This window comes from Scomber japonicus, chromosome 14, assembly GCF_027409825.1.
Source record: "Scomber japonicus isolate fScoJap1 chromosome 14, fScoJap1.pri, whole genome shotgun sequence".
Classification (NCBI taxonomy): Eukaryota; Metazoa; Chordata; class Actinopteri; order Scombriformes; family Scombridae; genus Scomber; species Scomber japonicus.
The window spans coordinates 12,722,523-12,743,599 of NC_070591.1; the positions used below are offsets into that span (position 1 = coordinate 12,722,523).

The 21,077-nt window shown below is 37.5% G+C and overlaps 2 protein-coding genes across 3 annotated transcripts; both read left to right on the top strand.

The window, feature by feature from the left end:
• The first annotated feature begins 799 nt into the window (after positions 1-799).
• Positions 800-12,861, top strand: ifngr1l (interferon gamma receptor 1-like). Of its 2 annotated transcripts, none has more exons than XM_053333307.1 (7): positions 800-1,051; positions 7,233-7,362; positions 8,102-8,268; positions 8,364-8,539; positions 8,690-8,870; positions 9,970-10,106; positions 10,248-12,861. In XM_053333307.1, exons 1-7 carry the CDS (start codon positions 988-990, stop codon positions 10,608-10,610), a joined length of 1,218 nt encoding a protein of 405 aa, XP_053189282.1. In that variant the 5' UTR covers positions 800-987; the 3' UTR covers positions 10,611-12,861. The 2 variants fall into 2 exon arrangements, with proteins under 2 accessions (XP_053189282.1, XP_053189283.1); XM_053333308.1 differs by having other exon boundaries at positions 8,690-8,843.
• A 2,533-nt stretch (positions 12,862-15,394) lies between these two features.
• On the top strand, positions 15,395-20,340 carry il22ra2 (interleukin 22 receptor, alpha 2). Its single transcript, XM_053333247.1, has 5 exons — positions 15,395-15,458; positions 17,627-17,756; positions 18,260-18,441; positions 18,821-18,960; positions 20,191-20,340. The coding sequence occupies exons 1-5, from the start codon at positions 15,395-15,397 to the stop codon at positions 20,338-20,340; spliced, it is 666 nt and encodes a 221-aa protein (XP_053189222.1).
• Positions 20,341-21,077: the final 737 nt, after the last annotated feature.

A 21,077-nucleotide genomic window follows, 5' to 3' on the forward strand; every position in this document is an offset into this window, starting at 1 on the left:
ACAGAGTCAGCTTAAGGAGAATAAGACCACTTTATTCCTACCTGACACTTTATGGACGGGAATTTGTTCAGTATACGTTTTATGAGGAATTCAAAGGAAAGTAAAAAAGTGTGACTATCAACCCTGTTCTCCCCTACACAAATGCTCATAACACAGTATATTGCAGTGTATTGTATCTTTAATCATATTCTGAGGTGTATGTGAAAGTGTTATTTAGTAACCTGTGTGCATTCTTCCTATGATTCAATATTCAAATCACGTTATTGTGTTCATTATTAACTATCACAAAGAATTGGTCAAGCCCCTGTCAGGAAGGAGGTTTGGGAAAGACTGGTAGTTTCCCCTCTAACGTGACTGAAACGTGTGCCAATTCAACGGATGCTGCCTTCAAGTGCTGTCGGACATATGAGTATTACGGGAAAATGGCTTTAAAATAAATAGACGCTTGACTTGTTTTTGTCAGAGCATGTTTCATCATTAGCTAATGTTAGAAAAACGACCTGTATGTAACATGACACTTATATTTAGCACCTGTGACCTGTGTAAAAATATTAGTTAGGCTATTAATCGATAATGTTTTTATTCTTTCACGCTCACAATTCATATATATTCATACATATATGAGTAACTTCTTTATTTTAAGTATGAACTAATTTAAGAGTACAAATTGACCAAATAATGTCATTTTAGGGACTTTCTTTTCTTTAACTACAAATCTAACACGTCTTATACATTTGTCTCTTTATATCAATAGCCTATGTGGCGTACATTTACAGCTTTATGTATCTCAAATGAAAAATACAAAGTGCAAGTATTAAAAAGTGTGAATTTCCGATGGGAATACATTTGCGGAAGTGTTGCGGCATTGCGTCTCCAGCGACTTCCCAGTCAGGCAAAAAAAAAAAAAAAAAGCCAAAGAAGTACAGCGTCTTCCTTCGCCACGCCGCAGTCTGAGAACAACACCGAGGGCTTACCGAGGGATGAAATATGGATTGTCTTTGTCACATCAATGTTTTGTTTTGGATAGGCCTACACCTCACGGCGGCGCAGGGTGAGTAATATAAGTCAGAATTAAAAGGCTATGTTAAATCAATCTGCGCTACACATCGTTACAGTAGCCTGTGTCCACGCCCATTTAAATCGCCGTGTGAATAATAATAGCAACAGGTAATAAAATATACGAAACGCCAGTTCAGTGTGAATGGCTGGTTGTTTTTATAGCCTTTGTGTCAGTTTAGTATGAAGCGGTGAAGTAAGGAGGAGGAGGAGGAGGAGGGTCTGCTTGGCCTGCTGAAACACAAGTCCAATGCTATCGGCTAGTTAACACTAGCTCTGGTGTGGAGTAGGTTTTTAACGTTTTTCCTCCGGTAATTTATCAAGTTGTCAGAGAAGTATTAGTAGGCTTACGGATTTGTCTGTGAACACATTCCCGGGTTTAAATACCGTTTTGTGTGTTTGCGTTACAATACTACAAAGCAGCACTAGCACAGCGCATACTGGGGGTCCGTTTTCTTCCATAATAAAGTATAACAATACAACAGAGTCTGATCTACTGACTGTAGCTATATGATTTTCACTATGATAGGAAAGGAGATGTTTGGTTCATTACTTAAATACGTAAATAAATGACCCCAGAGTACTCTAAAAACCCACCACGTAATCATAAATTTGTTGCTAGTTGTCGTGTGATTGTGTTTATAAATCAGTTTTGCAAATGAAAAACAAAAAGTGAGAGAGACACGTAAACCGAACCACTGGTGAAGGTCTCAAATTGAGAAAATAATTCGCCTGTTCCTTATTTGTTTTCTGTATTTCCTCTTTGTAGTTTTCATTATTACCCAAGCTCCCTTAGGTGTTGTAATCTTTCTTCTTTAGAAAGTGCGTAAGCAGGCCCGTTATGCATTTACATTGTTAGGCATTAATCCCTACATAATGAAGAAGTACCTGCAGTGTAAGTAAGAATGAAACCATGTTCTCTGATCTGATGGTGTATACAGGCCTGTAATTATAGCCATAACTCTAATGCATGGATGGAAAGAGAGGATAAACATATGTGGTCATTTGAGCAATCCTCTGCAGGCTGCGGTTATTTACACACCTTGTCCTTAAATGCACCTACAATGATGTACTTCAGAGCTCTAGATATTAAGCCCCTTTCAAACATCCCTGGTAACAACTGCCACAAGTCATGTTTCTATTATTATTATTATTGCCTGCATGATGTTTCTTCCCATGAAAGGGGAGTTTTTCCTTGCCACTGTCCCAAAGTGCTTGCTTGTGGGGAATTGCTGGTTTTCTGTAAATTAAAGAATAAGTCTAGACCTGCTCTGTCTGAAAGTGATTTTTATTATTCACATGCAGCCTCATGCAGGAACATGTCCACCATACTCCCCCTCGCACATGCCAAGGCAACACTGGAGTAGATGGGACAGTGCAACAATTAGGGTGTTAACTACCATAAAACTCAACAGAGGAAGAAGATGGGGCACGGCCAGAGGAACTCATTTCTGAATTAGTCAAGTTTCCAGCTGGTCTTGAGAAAAGGAGCTTTATTGCAAACTCAGTAATATATGAACTGCATTTATATACTGCCTTTCTAGTCTTCCAACCAATAAAAGCGCTTTACACACACTGCACATCAACATTCACCCATTCACACATGTATTCATACACTGGTTGCCATACAAGGACCTGCTTATCAGGACATCTTATCTAATACTCATTTACACACACTAACTCATAGCACAGCCTTTGATGGCAATTTTAGGTTCATTATCGTTCCCAAGTGTACGTCATCATGCAGACTAAAGGGGGCCGGGGTTTGAATGACTGATCTTCTGATTAGTGAATGACCCGCTCTAGCTCCTGAGCCACAGACACCCCGAATCAAAGCAAAATAACCTTTTAAGTTTTTTGCGGAAGTTTTTGTGCGTATTATGACATTTCACAAATTGTGTAAAAACAAAACAAATAATGAATTGTATCATTTCTAGAAATCGCCCAGCAAAAGTTCAGTAAAATGAAAAAAAAAAGAGGATGTGAAAATTGACCTATTCAAATGTAGATCTGTTTTAAATTCAACAACAAACAGCTAATGAACTGCCTCTATAAAGAGTTCTCTAAAGGTCTTATTGCAAGTATTATGACAGACCTCCTAAAATATGTTTGATTTGACATTAACAAACAAGTCAGACAAGGATTTAATGAGCCATAACTAAAGTAGACCAGTAAAAGCATGTTACCTGTCTTTATATATCTGGGCACAAAATGCTCAGTTAGATTTGAATCTAATTAGTGTGGCTACACGGTTATTTTTATATTTCTTAGAAAATATCTGGCTAACATCTTATCTGTTAGAAACACAGTGATGTGTATTGTGGTGGGTGGTGTGCCCTGCATCCTGTGTATATATTACAGGATACAGAGGGGTATTGCGGGCAAATCTGAGGCCCCTCTGGTAAAAGATAGCATGCTGTATGGGTTTCAACTTGCCACTGTGGCTTTCACACAATTTGAATGTGTTAACACAGAACACAGTGACATGTATTGACAATTAGATGTAAAAAAACAAAAAGATGAAGTAGCACGTTGTTTATATTATTTAGGATTCCCCCAGCCGCCGTGAGTCACCATAAACAATACACAGCTTGTGTTAGTCACACCGGGACTTTCCGAGCGTGTTAACTCAGCTCGCCTTTGAGTTGACCTCTTTTAAAACCCTGTAAAGTGTCTTGTGTCGCACACCTGTGGTCGTCCGCTGTACAAATATAACACTAAGCAGTTATCAGTTTACTCATTCACATCACATCAACCCGCCTCCAGTCAGCAAGCTTTGTGTTCATAGGAACTTCTGATAAAGTCGGGTCGTGATAGGATACTCATGTAGGCTTTGTAGCTTTCTGTTCTGTGTGGTGAACAATTTGATAAATGTTTGTTGTGACTTGAACTTTTCTGATGTGATTAGCTTTGTACATTGCCAAGTATTTAGACAGCTGTTTTAAATACAATTCTACATTAAAATGTCTCCCAAGTCTCAGCTTTTAATTTGAGTAGGTTTACTTCAATGTAGAAGGAACTGTCTGTAGGCTTCAGACCATGTGTCCATGGTCCCTAGACATATGTTTTCATCTGTGGTGTTGCAAGAAAAAAAGGAAAATACTGAAGTATGGACTTTATATTTTGTGCTTTGTGCTTCTTGTGTCTTGTGTCCACTCAGTTAATGTGGTTAATGTGAATTCTCATCCTGACTAAGCTGCACTATGTCCTGCTATAGATGGCTTGGCTGCCCCAGGGAGCTCTAATCTTATCATTATGAAGTCAGTCTGAGATTACATGAAGAGTCGGAAGCAGCTGAAATGCGCCGATGAAGAAGAACTGTGGTAACTTCTTCGAGGTGCAGGAACAACTGACCCGCTGAGTACATTAGAAAAAACGCTGTGTGCACAAGTATCGAGGAGAACTGCTGCTGTTTTTAAAGCTGCCAAACTACCAAATATTGATTTACGTTTTTCAATTTCTATGAAGTTAATTGATAAAGGAAAACGATTAATAGTTTTTATTGTTGAAAACACTTTTAAGTGCAAAACCTGGTCTTGTACTGCATCTGTTTCATCTAATCTTGAAAATGTTCTGCACATTACCAGCAACCTCCTTTTAAGTCTGATTACATCTGCTTTCTCTTCCTGTTTGTCAAAGACGACTTTGCTTTGTAGGCACAAATTTGTCCGCTTTTTCTGCTGCTGTAGGTTTTAGTTCCCTGCTTACATAAAGTGACACTTAAAATCTGCTTCACTCACATATAAATGGATAAACATACGGAGTGTTTAGTTAGTAAACAATACCCACTTGACTTCAGCTGCAGGCATGACCTTTTTCTCAGAGGTGACAAATTTAACATAAAGCCAGAAAAGGAGATTGGAAACACTCGCTGTGAAAAACCGTCAACTTAGATATCTAGTCGGGAACGTAACGAATAATGCTTGAATGTCCACATAAAATCAGATTCATAGTGAGATTAAAACTTCAAACTTCCACTTTCAACAGACGCACGTGAAAACAAGCTGCACGTGTACATCGTTTCAGACAGTGAGGCTCAAACATCCAACTGAAAAAAAAAGAAAAGAAATATTTGTTTAGTGGAAGGAGCCTTTGACATAATGTTAAACACTTTTTACTCTGATTTTACAGTAGTGCAAACATCTGTGCTGTAAAACAATTAGTCAAGTTTTTCCCGCATTATTTTAAAATTGTTTCAAAAAACGGATTTAATAGGTAACATCTATTAAAATAAATAAATAATTTCTTGTTTTGTACTTTTCGCTTTTGTAGAAAATGTAAAGTGTTGAAATGAAATGTGTGGTTAAGCGTGTGTGTGACTGGTTCTGCTTGTGGTGAGAGCCGTCAGCAACCAACTTCAACTGTTGCGGTTATCACCTCCTTTACAGTCTATATGCTGCTGTTTGTGATTTTGCTTTCACTTTTTCACACCTTAATTTTTTTTTTTTGATCTTCGCTACATGTGTGGGCGCTCGTTTGTTCACAGAGGAAATGAAACTGAAATGTACTCTGCTGTACGATAACAGAGGTGACTCACAAATTACTGTAAAGGTGTGTTCAGTCGGGCATCAGCTAACAGTTACTTTCATTATTGATTCATTTGTTGATTATTTTATTGATGAATCGATAGTTGGGTTAAGGGCTGGGCAATGAATCGACAAAATAATCGAAACCGACATTTAGAAACTCTAACAGACTTAATCTTAATCTTAATCTTTTCAATTCATCGTGGTGTTCACTGTTGCCATGACAGTAAAGGTTGCATATCTTGTGTGAAAATATCAAAAAATATCATGTGAGAGGAGTTTAAAATACAAAAAAGAAACAGTGAAAATGCATAATTGTTCATCAAGGGTAGAGATAATCGTTCATTAATCGTAATTGAGATTAAAAGTTCAATTAATCGTGCCAGCCCTAGTTGGGTCCATTAAATGTTAGAAAATGGCAAAAAATTGTGTCTTCAAATGTCTTGCTTCATTCCAACAAACAGTCCTTAACCCAGAGATATTCATTTTACTCTCATAGAGGACTAAAGAAACCAGGAAATATTCACGTTTTACAAGCTGGAATCAGAAAATGTGGATTTAATTGATTATCATAATAGTTGGGGATGAATTGAATCAATTAATCGACTAATATTTGTAGCTCTTGTGTTCAGTGACTCATCCAAACAGCTTCATCCAAACTTTTATCTCCTGCTGTATTATTAAGTGCCACACCTGACAGAAAGCCATCGTCACACCAAAAAAAAAATCAAAAATCAAATCACTACTCAAGTTTTTTGTTTAACTTTTGCGTCTGCCTTTCTTTTCCTGAAACTTAAAGGTCAACTGTCATCTCAGATAAAAATAAAAACACATCCAGTCTGAACTGAAGCAGCCTTTTAAACTTTCTACTATGGCTCCAAATATTAACAGAGGGTGTGTGTTTACAGTGTGAAAACAATGACATGTATATCGCTGTAGGTGGCTGCTTACTGTAACAGATGTATAATGTCAGGCTTGTGCAGATACACACTGATAAAGAACTAGTGTGCCAAGGTGCTGATCAAATGTGGCATTAAAATAATTTAGTTTACTTTATAAAACTGCTCAAATTAAACTGTGAGCTCTGAAGTGAGGATCAGTTGCAGTGTGTCCACAAGAGGCTGTTAGGAGGCATTTAAAAAAAAAAAAAAGAAGTTTTTATCTTTAAGTCAATGCCAGAAAACATCAAATAAAGTAGATCACATTATTACAAAGGAGTGCATCTACCTGCACTTTGGAGCCAAACCATTTCCTGGCATTATGCTCTTGAACCAACAGTTATCTGTAGGTGACTTTGTTTGCATGAGGGGAAAAAATGTAGTGTATGTAGTTTTCATACAGTGCCCTCTAGTGGGAAGTATGTGCCACTAAATAAATTGTCAAAACTCTTCTTCTTCCCTGTCTGAGTTTATCTGAGAGCCTGGAAATGACCTCAATGTTGATGAAAGCTGTTTTGTACGCAGGGGAAGTTTCTCCTCATTGACCTTGTTAGTGTCAGACTGTGGCTTTAACATCTTTGATTTGAGTGAAGTATTAACAACACAAACATGTTATTATTTTTCACAGTTTTTTCTCTGGTGGTTGAAGACAAAATTATAATTGCTTTATAATGCTTTAAAATATGTGATATATGTGTCTCTGCCTCCACAGTGCCACCGCCAACCAACCTGACCCTCAACTGCCGGAATTTTAAGAACATCCTGACCTGGACTTACGAAAAACCTCCTCCAGGACTGAGATTCAGGGTCGACATTGGCTCAACGGATGGAGGGACTTACCCGTGAGTGTTTTTCTTTTCATTCATTACCAGCCAGATATGTGTGTTTGCCTGCTTTAAATAATTTGAACTGTATAAAGTAACATTAACCCTCATATGATTGTTATCCACATAACTAACTAACTAATACATTAGCTTCTTTGAACAGGTCTTGGTTCTGTCCAACACACAGTTATTGCCCTCAGAAAATACACACTAATCTTTTTTTATTGATAATTAATGGCCAACATCACACACTCAAGAAAGTATGTCAGTTTCAGAAGGTGGACAAATCAGCGAAGTGATTTGCTTCTCAAAAAACAGAAAGATAAATGGACACACATAATTGATGAGGGTTTAAATAGTTAAATATTGGCACTTAAATTAAAGATGTCCTTATAAGAGCTTACTAGAATTTTACAGTGTCTAATTAACATGTTTGTATGTGATTTAAGCTCAAGTTCAACCTTTTTGGTGTTCAGTAAGCGGACTTAAAACTTTTTAGATCTCTTTAAAGCTACTGAAGACATGGTTATTGTGTATTAAATATGCTGTACTATCAAAGCTCATCCTCACATACATTTATCTTCATTTTTCTTAAACTTCATGAGCCCCAATTTGTAACGCAGACATTCTCATATGATTTGAGAAAGAAATGTGTAAATGTTTGTCTCCCAAGCTGAGTGAAGTTCTAACATGAACAGGGTTATTTGTCCGTTATCTTCTCTTGACAAAGAATCTCTTTTATTACCTGTTTCCCCAGTCCTAACGTGACGGTGGTCCCGCCAACTCTACAAACCGATGTATCATTTCTGTCCAGTCCAAGTAACACCTACTATCTTGAAGTAACTGCTGTGCTTGAGCAGAAGAAATCCATTGCCAATGAAATTGTTTTTAGCTATTTCAAGGACAGTCCAGCAACACAGAAATGTGAGTAATAATGATGTCAATTGTATCTGGAGTCAATTTTAAGGCAATTAACTGTGCTGTCCAAACAATAAATCCACATTCATATTGGTTTCCAGGTTCTTTGGACTTCCCACCAGTAAATGTCACCACTGAATCAGAAGGTCTAATCCTGATCAGTTTCACTCATCCCTGGCTGCTTTACGAAGAAAACTTGAAGCCTAAGAAGGTGAAAAGGCATAAAGCAGGAAAAAATTTGCCCTTATTTGAATGCAAGGTGGTCATCATCAACCAGGTCAGACAGTTTCACATTTACACCTTGTACGTTTTTTTTGTGACATTGATAAACCAGTGAATGCAGTCAAAATGAGCTGTAGACTTGTGTCAGTTTCCTTATTTATTTATTTATTTATTTATTTATTTATTACATTATAACCCCTAGCAGTTACATGCCGGACCCCATGACTGCAGCTGTGAGAAGAGCGTGTGTGAGACGAAGCTTCAAGTGAATGCTACGCAGGAGACGCACTGTGTAAAGATGACGGGAGTGCTGGAGAAGATAAACGTCGAAGCCCCCGGAGAGTACTGCACCTTGCCAAGTACAGCATCTACCCAATTCCCTTTGGGTAAAATTTAACGTTGTTTTTATTTTTTCCAGTCAAGATTGTCATTAAACAGTTAACAGTGATGCTGCTCACTCAATGGCGGCATGTTATGTTATCAGTCAGAAAAGTCACGCTCTTTGCAACCAAAGGACTAATTCCAAAACATGATTATATAACCTGAGAGATACAACAGCTCACCCAACACCAAAGACGTAGTTATTTAAGGTGAACTCAGATATGAAGTGCTGCTACTCATAGGGGCTGTGTATTGTTAAAAAAATGATTACACTAATGCTCATACCAGATACTGATACCAACAGAGTACTTAATTCAATGCCCATCATGTAAATGGAGGCATTCAGTTGTGTAAAATGCCACTCCTCCTCATCCAAATGATCTTTACACATTTACATTTTTAATAATAATAATAATAATACATTTTATTTATAACGTGCTTTTACAGGTGCTCAAAGACGCTTACAAGCAAAAACATAAACTGAAAAGAACAAACAATATAGAAGGTTAAAATGACATGAAATGAAAAGAGCATACAATGTAGATGGTTAAAAAGACATAAAATAGAAAGAGGATAAAAAACAGTTTACAGGTTAAAAGCCAGTTTAAAAATGTGTGTTTTTAAGAGTGATTTGAAGGTATGGGGATCTGTACAGTCTCTGATGGATTTGAGGAGCGAATTCCAGAGGGTGGGAGCAACAGTGGAGAAGGCTCTGGGTTCAAATGATTTTCTTTTATTTTTGTGGCGTCTCTGCTGTTTTTTCTGTCGTATAATTTTTATTTATTTTAACTTAAAACTTAAGTTTAAGTTTCAGGAAAAGAACAGATGTGCTTTACCATACAGACCACATATGGTACAGTATGAACTAATTGTTAAAAAACATCATCTCATAATTAAATCGTTCATGACTTCATATTCATCTCAGTATGTTGCAAAAAATGTTGGTGAAAAATCCCCCCAAAAAAGCTAATGCAGTTTTACATCAGAAAAGTTGAGACAAATGAATCAATCAGTTGCACTTGTGGATGTGTGATGGAGAACTGTGTGTGTGTGTACAGTATGGCTCTGTAAATGTATTTACTTATACATTTTTATATCTCTTAGTTCCAGATAGCACCATCATGTATGTCGGGATAGGCCTGGCATCTTTCGCTGCATTAGCGGTCATCGTCTACATGGTGTACCTACGAAAGACCAAATCATCAACTTCTCTGCCATCTTCTACCACCTTCCCTCCTATGGTTTGTTAACTCTACAACAAATTTGTTGATGAGCCTCATTTGAATAGAGAGTATTTACTTTGAGTTTATATCCACTCAAAGAACAGGTTCCTCAATTTCGGCACTAACCTACAACTAACAGTTTCTCTTTGTGTCTTAAAGTCTCCATTTAGGCAGACGGGCCAGTGGACTATGGGAATAAAAAAAGAAAAAATCCTTGTGCCACAAGTGGAGCCTTCCTCACCCACAGCTCTACTGCCAGAAAAAGAAGTGGATGAATCAACACCTGCTGACACTCCCAAGGATGAATATGATGTACGAATGCGCATCGGTGTGTCGACCGAGACAGATGAAGGAGTGGGTGATGAGGTAAGGCAGCAGAAGGATGACTATATGCAAGGGACCAACTTGGATGAAGGTGACTCAGAGACTGAAACCTACTTTGAAGACCACTCGAGTTATGAAAGACGTCAAATTGTTGTTGAGTTGGCACCAGGTGAACAGGCAGAGGGCTACCGTGGCTAAAAAAAAACACTTGAGTGCTATGGCACATTGAATGTTTGGACGCAGGGGATACAATGATGATAGATCCCACAGTCTCTGCCATCATCTGAAATTAAAACTGCACGAACTACTAACTGGTCCTAGTTACATGTTTCAAGTAGTTTAGTTTGACTTGATGTTACCTTTTATTGTATTCAGGTGGCAGATGCAGAATGCATTTAGTACATGTACATGTGCTTATAGTTTGTTTGTTTTTTACTTCAGTGTTATTGCCAAGTTGATTTCCACTATGGGGTAATTGTTGTATAGAAAATGAACAATTCATTGCATGAATGCCAGACATATTGTTTTGACTGTTGCACTTCTCTTTCTTCTTCAAAGTATAGGTCAAAGTGGTTTACATTTAAGTTTATTCTTTTGGATAAATTGACTTTTTTTTTTTTTTTGGTTGCATTTTTAGTTTTTAGTTTTTTGCATTTTTAAAATTCAAAGACTAGACTGTCCCCACCCCTACATGGCAAAATAAACACACCAACTAGAAGAAGAAAGAAAATATTGCACTTATGAAATGCCCCTTTCTTTATACTACCTAATGGTTGTCCACCAATTGGAAGATTGGTGTTCCGATTCCCGGCTCCTTCAGTCCACATGTAGATGTGTCCTTGGGCAAGATACTGTACTTAATGCCAAATTGCTCCTGTTGCTGTGTCAGCGGTGTATAAATGATTAGTTTCCTCCTGATGAGCAGGTTACCCTAGAGCAGATTACCCTAGCCCTGCCATCAGTGTATGAATGTGTGTGAACGCTTTGAGTGGTCATAACGACCGGAAAAGCGTGATCAATGTTAGTGATGAAAAGTAACTTTTTGACTGTGCCTTCATGAAGAGAAAATGCTTTACTGTATACTAACCTTGTATTTACAAGATCTATGCCATTAACCCAATCAATGAAATGCATTAATGGTGATTTAAAACATGTAAATTGCATCCTCCCCTGAAGGAGAGTTGTAGACAAGACATTAATGATGAAGTGATAGAGGAGTAAAAGGGAGGTTAGTGAAAATACCCAGCGAGTTCACTGGATAATACCCCAGTGGTGGAGAATAGATGAGGCTCTTGAAAAGCAAGAGAATTCTCAAAAGGACTCAAAGACAAGGCAGTTTTATTTATGAAGCAGGTTTTATACAGAGGTTGAGTCAAGATGCTGCACAGTTAAATGGTTAAAGCAACATAACTCAGTTTATTCAGGCCGTTCTTTTGGTTTTGCTCAAAACTCTTACAGCTGAATTTTGAATAAGTTGCAGGTGTCTGATCAATTTTACTTTACTCCAAACTATTCCGTGAAGGACCATTTCACAGCAAGTTTTTTCTCAGGCTTCAGACAGTTGATTGGTTGAATTGCATGCTCTTAATCAGTTGGAACAAAAACCTGCAGGCACACAGGCCTTCATGGAATAGGTTGGACATGCCTGTGTTAAGGTTATAAAATGCAGGTGTTTTTGCTTTTATATGGCTACAAAAACTGTTTAAAAAAGGGACTGCTTCTCTCTTAATGCATTGTATAACCAAATAATAACCAGTTATAATATTTACACAGTGTATCTTTAACATTCATTAGATGTCACCTGCACCTTATAAAGTTTCAGTGAAACCCTTTATCCTTTGATGTACTGTTACATCAGAGAGAGCTGCTTCCCTCCACCCACACTTCCCTCATCTGCATTGTTACATAAGTGGTCGGAGGATGGAAACGAAATGATAAAACTAGACTTCGAGGATGTTCTCAGGAAATGTGAAAAAAGTGCTTTACAAGTCACGAGCGAATAGTCAAGAGTTGTTTTATATGATGAGCGTAAACTGTAGATGTGTAAGTGTTTCTATTGTTCATGAAATCATCTTGAAAGTGATCCCAAGGTATCATTTGCCACTGTCGGTGTCTTTACAGTTGTGCTGTGTTCGGACATTGCAGAATGATAACTACATGTAAATGCACTTGACGCTGATTAAAATGCTTAAACAGGTGAATTTCAATTTACCAATTACCAGTTGACTGTTGCTGTGCTCAGTTTTCAATGTGTGAAAATGTTATTTAGTTAATGTTTGTAAAAGCAGGTAACCACTTTTTTTGTTTAGTTTTGTTACTGCTAAAGCTGTTATTTGTCTTGTCTCAACATCCATCTGTGCATGTGTGCTTTATTACTGTTTTGATTTGTATTGTATGTAACAGTTTCAATAAAATTCAGTTAATACCCTGTTTCAATCAATGATGTGAAAACAAGAAGGGATGTCATGGGATTGAAGGTAAACTGAACACGCTATGACCCAGATGTTATGTTGATGTTTACCACATTTCTGGATGTCAAATGAAACCCATTAAGGAAGGGAAGTTGGTATTTCAGTGTAGTTAAGGTAGTAAATTACATTTAAATGAGAGTCAGATTGTGGCACATAGTGTTACTGTGTAAAGGAAGAAGCGCACATGTCATGATGTTTCATGACATTTGAGCAATCACTGTTGTTCCTTCCTCTGAAACTATTCAAGTAACAACGGGGACCTCCTTTGTGTGTGCGAGTGTGTGTTTGCATTATGTCTGTTATTTATGTTTCCTTCCTCTTTGAGGTGTGTGTGGGCGAGTGCGGGGACCTTTTTCTGTTTCCAGGAACCGCTGATAACAGACTTCACTATTGGGTGTGTGTCCTCGCATGTTCTTGCTACCTGGTTTGCAGGTAGTCGAGTTCTGGTAATCTGGAGCTGCTGTAATGTATCCTCTCAAAATGATCAACATCTCCTCTCGTTCAAAATGTGTTGACCTGATTAAAAGCTGATTGAACTGTTAAAATTTAGGTCAGTCTGTCCAAATTTGCATTCACACCACCATCATTGTGGTACTATTTCGATCAAACCATGTTTGATTGGTTGAAGGTTCAAAATGCTTTAATGTCATTTTCCAGACAATGAAATTATAACTTTTTTTGTGCAGCACATGTAACAAATGGCAATAGGTGGTCTCAATATATGGTCTCATGTGTAAAGTGTCTGTTGCAATAAATAGTAGAAAATAAAGTCCTGAGCCTGTGCTCCAGTTATTGATCTACTACTTTCTGCCGTTTTGACCATTTATGCAGTTTTAGCTAGCTAGCTATTTCAACTATTTATTCATTACTTAAGGCTCTACTCTGCACTCTTCTATACTTGTGTGATATTTCTTTTACACACTACGCTCCTAGTGTTCAGGTGTTGACTCAACATGTGCATAAAGTTATTTTTTTTAATTTTTGAGCTTGTTCTTCAGTAAGTATAAATAGCCCTGGTTGGGAATCAATAAGTATGTTTACATGCACACCAGTATTTTGGTTATAATCTGGTTTTTGGAGTACCCTGGTTATGTTTTTTACATGTAAACACTTTATCCTGGTTTCAGAAACCTGGACGAGGCCTTATCCCAGTTTTGGGGAACATGGATACCTGGAGTACTTCAATAAAAACCAGTAGACTGTTGCATGCGAACACCTGATCCAGTTCTCCAAACATTCCTGATACAGAACATTTTGGCTTAGATGGGGAGAAATCAAGATAACACTGCAAACAGATGATAAGACTTAAAAAGTGGGATACTAGTGTGCATGGAAACACACAGATAGCAGAGCGTGGTACAGTTCTTTGGGAGCCCATTAAGTGACTCAGGCCTGTAGGACAAGAATGTAAAGGTTTGCTAATGCACACTGAGTTAATGTGATGGACAGATGGAGTAGAAACAAATAAAGAGGACATACCACATTGACAATGTAATCTCAGTACTGTAAACATGAATAAACCCATTAAATTGTGACAACATAATTAATAACACACGGTGGAAACATGAAGTGTGAGAAAAGATGATATCACTCCTCCTCTCTCTTTATCTTCCACCCACACACTAACAAACCTATGCGCTGCTGAGAAGGACCTTTCATTATGTAACACAGTTATGTTTCCAGTAAAATGTTCTAAGCAGATATTTATCACTGGTTCCAGTCAGAAACACGACAGCGTAGGAATCTGAAGCAGGTGCAATACATTATTCAAATGATCAAAACTAGGTCTGTTTAGTCAAAATGAATCTTCACAGAAACACATGAACTGATTTTTATCACTGAGGAAATTTTCTTTTACGCAACACAGAAACTTGAAAAGCATGCGTTAAAAGAGAAAATAGAGATGGTGTTCTAGATAATGTTATTTTAAAATAATTTAACGTGGTTTATTTTGTTGAAAGTAAATTGGTTAATGAGAGATTAAGTTTAATAACCTGTTTTGAACAATGAATCCCATTACTTGTCTCTCAATTTGTGTTATTTGTGTCATGTGTGAAGATTCAAGCACAAGTTGAGCAGAAACAAACACTTCTTTAGCTCTGAGACTTTTTAACCCCCCCCCCCCCCCCCCCCCCCCCACCAGATAAAACAGAGATGTACTGTCCAGTCAGTGAATGATCAGGTGTATAGGACATAGAGTGCATGCATGTGTTATCACTATTAATAGCGATGATTTTGCATGTCGTGTACATATAAAGTAGAAACATTGCTAAAAGTACCTGTCAGTGTTCAGAAACATGACGTGTGAATTGCACAAAAATGTAAAGGAAAAAAAAAAAGTCAAGTAACGTAAGCCTGCTGTGTCATCATGTGTCAGCCGTAAAAGAGGAAGTTATCTATGTTAAAGGTGGCCTTGCTGCTGCCAGCATCAGTCCAGTGTGGCTTGTCTTGTGTGTGTGTGTGTGTGTGTGTGTGTTGGCCTTTCTGTCATCTACCAACAGCATCATCACAATGACCCGTCTGCTGCTCGGAGCTGTGCTGCTGGGGAACCTGCGCATCTGCATCACATCTCAAGGTAACCTCTGATCTGTGTCTGTTGATGTCTTATCACCTGGGGATTAGTGTTGTTATTGATTGACTCATTTGATTTGAAAGTTAGGCTTATTTTATTCTGGCTAGTGTCTCCCTTAATCCCTAAACTTCCTCTCAGTTACTTCAGTAATGTCTGGAAAAAGACTATATTACATTTTTTGACATCAAATCTGAACTGAGAGGAAATTCTGATATTTATAGACACTGTAAGAAAAGCAACAAGTGTAACTTTAAATTTATTGACCCTTATAAACACCTGCCTTAATTAAACACCTTGTTATTTACTGAGACATTATGTCATGATGTGTTACACCGAGGATAAACTATAACAGAAAGCAATGGGACAACATGAAAAGCAACAGAATAAGACTATTAAGCAGTAAATGAAGTTATTGTGTTGGATATTGTAAGAGGTTTTGCAACAAACAGTAACTTATTTGTCTCTAAATGATTCAGTAACACTAAGACCCTCCATTTAGCATTAGATAAATGGTTTATATCACACTATAATGTATTTATAAGTTTAGAAGGTCATATGTAAGTGTTTATAAATGTATAGTATTTGCCAGTAATTGTAACTTCACCGATGAAGTCATTTTATACTATTACAACTGTGTGTTTGTGTTTTATTATCCTCATTATCTGTTCTTACACCAGCCCCCGCAGGAGTTGACTAATCTATTAATAACACTTTTATGTGTTAACCTCTGTGTTATAGTGTGTTATAAACTATAAACTCTTCTGCTTCCTGCTTGTAAATGATAGATAGGGCGATTTAAAGTAAAGTGTTACCGTTTATTCTAAGAAGTAATTAAAAATGTGCCAAATATCAATAATTATAATTCTCCAGTAAAACATTAACTTGTACACAGTTCAGGCACATACATGACATGATGATTGTGTTCAGGAAACAAGATTAGAGTAAAGTGAGTGAGTAACATCCGTTTCAGGAATATTGACACACTGATGCAGCTTGACTAAGTCTTTCTAAGAAATGTCTGATTTTAACTGCACCAGTTATTGCGAAAAAAACCTTTGTAAGGAAAATGATATTTATTCTTTCTGTGTCACCATTCACTGCCAACATCTGCTGGAATCTCAGAGGTAAAATAAAACACACCCAAACAAACTGAAACTGTCACTGTAGTTTAAATGTTATAACTTAGCTTTAAAGACAAGTTCATGCATTACAATATAATAATTTGATAATAATGAATATCATTTCTACAGATTCTTTCAGAGTCACTCATAGACTGAGGAAATGTTTTCTTTCTAAATTAACCCTGAATTTGTGAATATGAATACAGAGGCCTGCATCATTACTGTGACCAGTGCAATAAAATCCATATTATTTTTATTACATGTAGATGGTGCTGTTGTGTTGTGATGATGCTGTTGATTGGGTGGCATGTACCCTCCTGTAAGACTACTTACTGTTAAAGGATGGGTTCACAATTTTTCAAGTCTTACAACATCAGCCAGGTGCCCATTCCTAAAAGATCCCCTTCAAATACAGTATGCTTTCAATGTAAGTGATGGAGGGACAATATGCACAGTTTGCCCACAGTTTTTTGTGCTAGAATGCATTTAAAAGTTTATCTGAAGCTTATATGAGGCTTCAGCAATCTGAGTTAGTCAAATAAAGTAGATATTTGCCACATTTACAGTCTTTTTAGCATCAAAATCCTTCTTTGTGTTTCCTGCTGAGCTGTGGTGGAAGTATTGTAACAAAAAGAGGGACTTTGTAAATTTGAAAGATAACTACTTAATTTAACTCATTTGGATAATTGAAGCTTCATATTAGCCTCAGATAAACTATTAAACACATTTTTGCACAGAATAAGGAGGAAGGTGGATTTTTGCTCTCATCATTTAGATTGTAAGTACATTATAGACGGATCTGCTAATGGTCAATATGAACAGGAGGAATGACTGCAGTAAGAAAAACATGTTTCAGTGTTCATTTGGGCTCCTGACTGTTTTAAGACAGACTTGAAAAATGATAAACCTGTCTTTTAAGCAGGTTAAAATGATTCTTAAATGGTTAGATGTGTTTTAGATGTTATTTTGCTGTTTATTTGTACTGTCTCGTTTTATTTTATACATAAAAGTTATGGTCACAAATCAACAAGTAATCAATTACCTCTTCAGTTCCAGCGATGCTCACTCCTCCCACCCAGGTGAGGTTTGACTCTGTGGACTATAAAAACACTCTGCGCTGGACTCCACCCACCAATACCAGTACTACTACCTCACTGCAGTACTATGTCCAGTGGAAGATGTGAGACATAAACACACACACACACACACACACACACACACACACACACACACACACACACACACACACACACACACACACACACACACACACACACACACACACACCCTCACACTTACACACATGAGGATCTGCATTCAACAAGCATTTAGAGACACTTAAAAGTTTCTCTTGTTACTGCTGAAGAAAAAAATCTTAATCAGTTATTAAGAGTATTATTGAGTCCTTAAATCTTTTTGAGTAACAGATGGAGCAAATCAGCCAGTGAAGTGATATTTTCTTTTACTTTTGGCAATTATTTCTTCAAAGGAAGGAATAATCTCTCCTGTGTTAAATCATGTCTTATTCAAAGAGACGGTTGAACTTCCTGCTAAATATAGAGGATGTTACATTGCTGTACAGACTGCAGATCCCCTCAAAGCACATTCATGATTTGTGATATTGGACTGTACAAATATAATACACTTGATTTAAGATTAAACTATGCTGTGTCTCATTCTCAGTTACGGTGAGCCTCAGTGGCTGGATGTAGACAGCTGCCAGGGGATCCACAAGCACCAGTGTGATCTCAGCAAGGTGACCTCTGACCCCAGAGAGTGGTACTATGCCAGAGTGCAAGCCTCCTCCCTGCCCTCCAGCAAATCAGCCTGGGCCCTCTCGCCCAGATTCAGCCCCCGCTGGCAGAGTTAGTATTTCCACACTTCCTCCTTGTCTGCATCCTCTTCTGCACAACCTGAACACACACTATTAAAACTAGTTCTTTATTTAGAAGAAAAACACTCAAATATTTGACTCAAGGAGACATAACAGTAAAAACAAAAGACAAGATTTCTGGTTTAAAGATCGATTTAAAATGTAGCTTGTTAAAACTGCATCTGAAGTACAGAATTCTTACAGAATACAACACTGTTTGCTCACTCTCTGCCGTACACACCATAAAGTTCCACTTCCTTCTTATAGGGTAAAACAAGTTACAAACTGTATCTGAACTTTGATCCCTCTGTCACATCATTTTGTGCTCCACTATTGTGCAAATATATTAAACTCATCGATCATCTCTGCAGCCAAACTCAGCCCGCCCATGCTGAAGCTGAACGTCACACAGCAAGGCATTGTGGTCCGTGTGAAGCCCCGGCCGCTCGTCCGGAAAATGCACAGAAATCTGCACTACAAGATCTACCTCAAGCACACCGGTGGAGAGGAGGTACAAGAATCACTCCTGACCTGCATCTATCTCATAACAACTATTTAATGAGTTAATAACCTAATAATAATTCCCAAGATAATTTACACTTTATTGTATAGTGTGCAATTTTAATTCTAACATATGTACATTTTACATTTTTATGTACTGAAATGTACACACAGCAGGCTAGTTAACACTTTTTTTAATACTTATAATACATGTTTCATATTTCCATCTTTGAATTTTAATCATTCCCATTATCAGTTTTTTATAATCTTTGAATCTATGAATCTAATAGAGACGAGCTTCAATTGGTGCACTTGCAAATAATTAAATCCAAATAATTTCTGTTTTAGTCATCATACAGCAAGTGAGCTGAACATGCAAAAATGTAACATTTGTCAAAATTAAATTCAACGTGTAAAGAATTGCATTCTGATTATAAATGAATAATGAGTTCATATTAATTTGGGTTTCAACTGAGCTGCTTTTTCAACAACAACCCAGTTTCCCCTGCAGTTAGTGCCAAATGACATAGTTCTCATCAGAAAACCTGTAAAAAAATGTTTTAGGGATGCCACCAATGATTCGTTTTATCATTCATTTATCTGTCAATAGCTTTTTTTCTTAAATCATTAATCAATCATCATTAATCGATTATCAAAATGGTTGACAATTTCCTGTTGATCGACCATCGGCTGTTTCAGCACTTGAAGAATTGCCGTCACAGTGACAGATTTTTCCTGTGAAGTCATAATGAGCACATCAGTGGAGACAAATTACCTTTTAACTACGATTATGAAACAGAAGAGGAAGAAGAAAAGGAGGCAGAAGAGGAAGAACAAGAAGAAGAACCAAAACAACAACAAGAACAAAAACAAGAACAACAAAAAAGAAGAACAAGGGAAACACAAAGAAAGAAACTGATTTTTTATTCTCGGATCTTTAAAGCTCCATTTTTCTGTTACGGTATATAAGGGTTGTTTCCAGTGACCAGCTGTACAGATCAGTGCTGTGCAGCCTCACTGTTATCTCCTCAGGGAATTTACACAAGTTCAACAGACTTCAATTTTACTACTATTATTATTATTACTATTTTACTACTAAGAGATTCACTTTTCCACCACAGTTAATCAGTTAATCACAGGCTTTGTAAAAAGGATTTTGTTTAGACCTTCATTTCAGTGCTCAGGAGGATTTGATCTCATGATTTCAGTATTCCTTAAAATCCTGCCTTTCCTTCTTCAGGTGGTGTATGACATCGAGTCCAGCCCCAACAAGCTGATTCTGAACAAGCTGAAGCACAAGGAGAAGTACTGCCTGCAAGCCCAAATCCTGATCCCACTGCAGGCCAAAAGCAGCGCTCGCAACTCTAAGAAATGTGTCACCACACTCTGATCACACAGGTATGAATACACACACTCAAATCTACATCATTTCTACACCTGCTAGTGCCGAGAGGTTCTGCACAGAAACTCATCTCTCTCATTATTTCCATACATTGTTAGAGTTAGCTGAGGAACAAATGAAGAGCGCTACAGTGCACATTGAATGCAGAAGTAGTAAAAAATTCCTGAGAACGTGTGTAACAAGTGTCTGTTTCATGTTGGACAGCGAGTGACTGGAAACCTCTGCTGTAACAGAAAATGAGAAGTCAAGTATCAGCTGTCATATAACAATAAGGCTCGAGGCAGTGAGACAGAAAGAGGGAGGGAAAATGAAACTCCTGGAGGAGAAATCTAAACACAAGAGTTTCTCCACAAAGGCTATAATTACCTGTTTGCCCCACCCTGCTCACTATTTTTAGATCTGTGATGGATGTGCAGAATGGTGATCATTTCATTCTGGACAGTTCATTCATCTTCTCTCTCTCTCTCTCTCTCTCTCTCTCTCCTTTAGACAAACTCTACCTACATGATTCAGTGGATGACTGGATGAGAAGATTTGCTTTAATTATCCATCGCTACCTCGGCGGCTGCAGCCACAAACGTCCGTGCCAAAATACATGATGCATATCATTGTTCAAAACATTAAGGGGCTGAAATGTTTGACTTGTGTAGGTGAACAAAAAACATTTGACTTGAGTGATTCCACTGTAGCTGCTTTGTTTCACTCAAGAAAGAGTGAAACTATTT

Bases quoted from the DNA above. Each gene is read 5' to 3' on its own strand.
- ifngr1l (XM_053333307.1), top strand. From the start codon at position 988: ATGGATTGTCTTTGTCACATCAATGTTTTGTTTTGGATAGGCCTACAC. The intron at 8,269-8,363 runs GTGAGTAATAAT...ATTGGTTTCCAG, and splicing joins CAGTCCAGCAACACAGAAAT to GTTCTTTGGACTTCCCACCA. The intron at 8,871-9,969 runs GTAAAATTTAAC...TATATCTCTTAG, and splicing joins ATCTACCCAATTCCCTTTGG to TTCCAGATAGCACCATCATG.
- il22ra2 (XM_053333247.1), top strand. From the start codon at position 15,395: ATGACCCGTCTGCTGCTCGGAGCTGTGCTGCTGGGGAACCTGCGCATC. The intron at 17,757-18,259 runs GTGAGACATAAA...TCTCATTCTCAG, and splicing joins TACTATGTCCAGTGGAAGAT to TTACGGTGAGCCTCAGTGGC. The intron at 18,961-20,190 runs GTACAAGAATCA...TTCCTTCTTCAG, and splicing joins AGCACACCGGTGGAGAGGAG to GTGGTGTATGACATCGAGTC.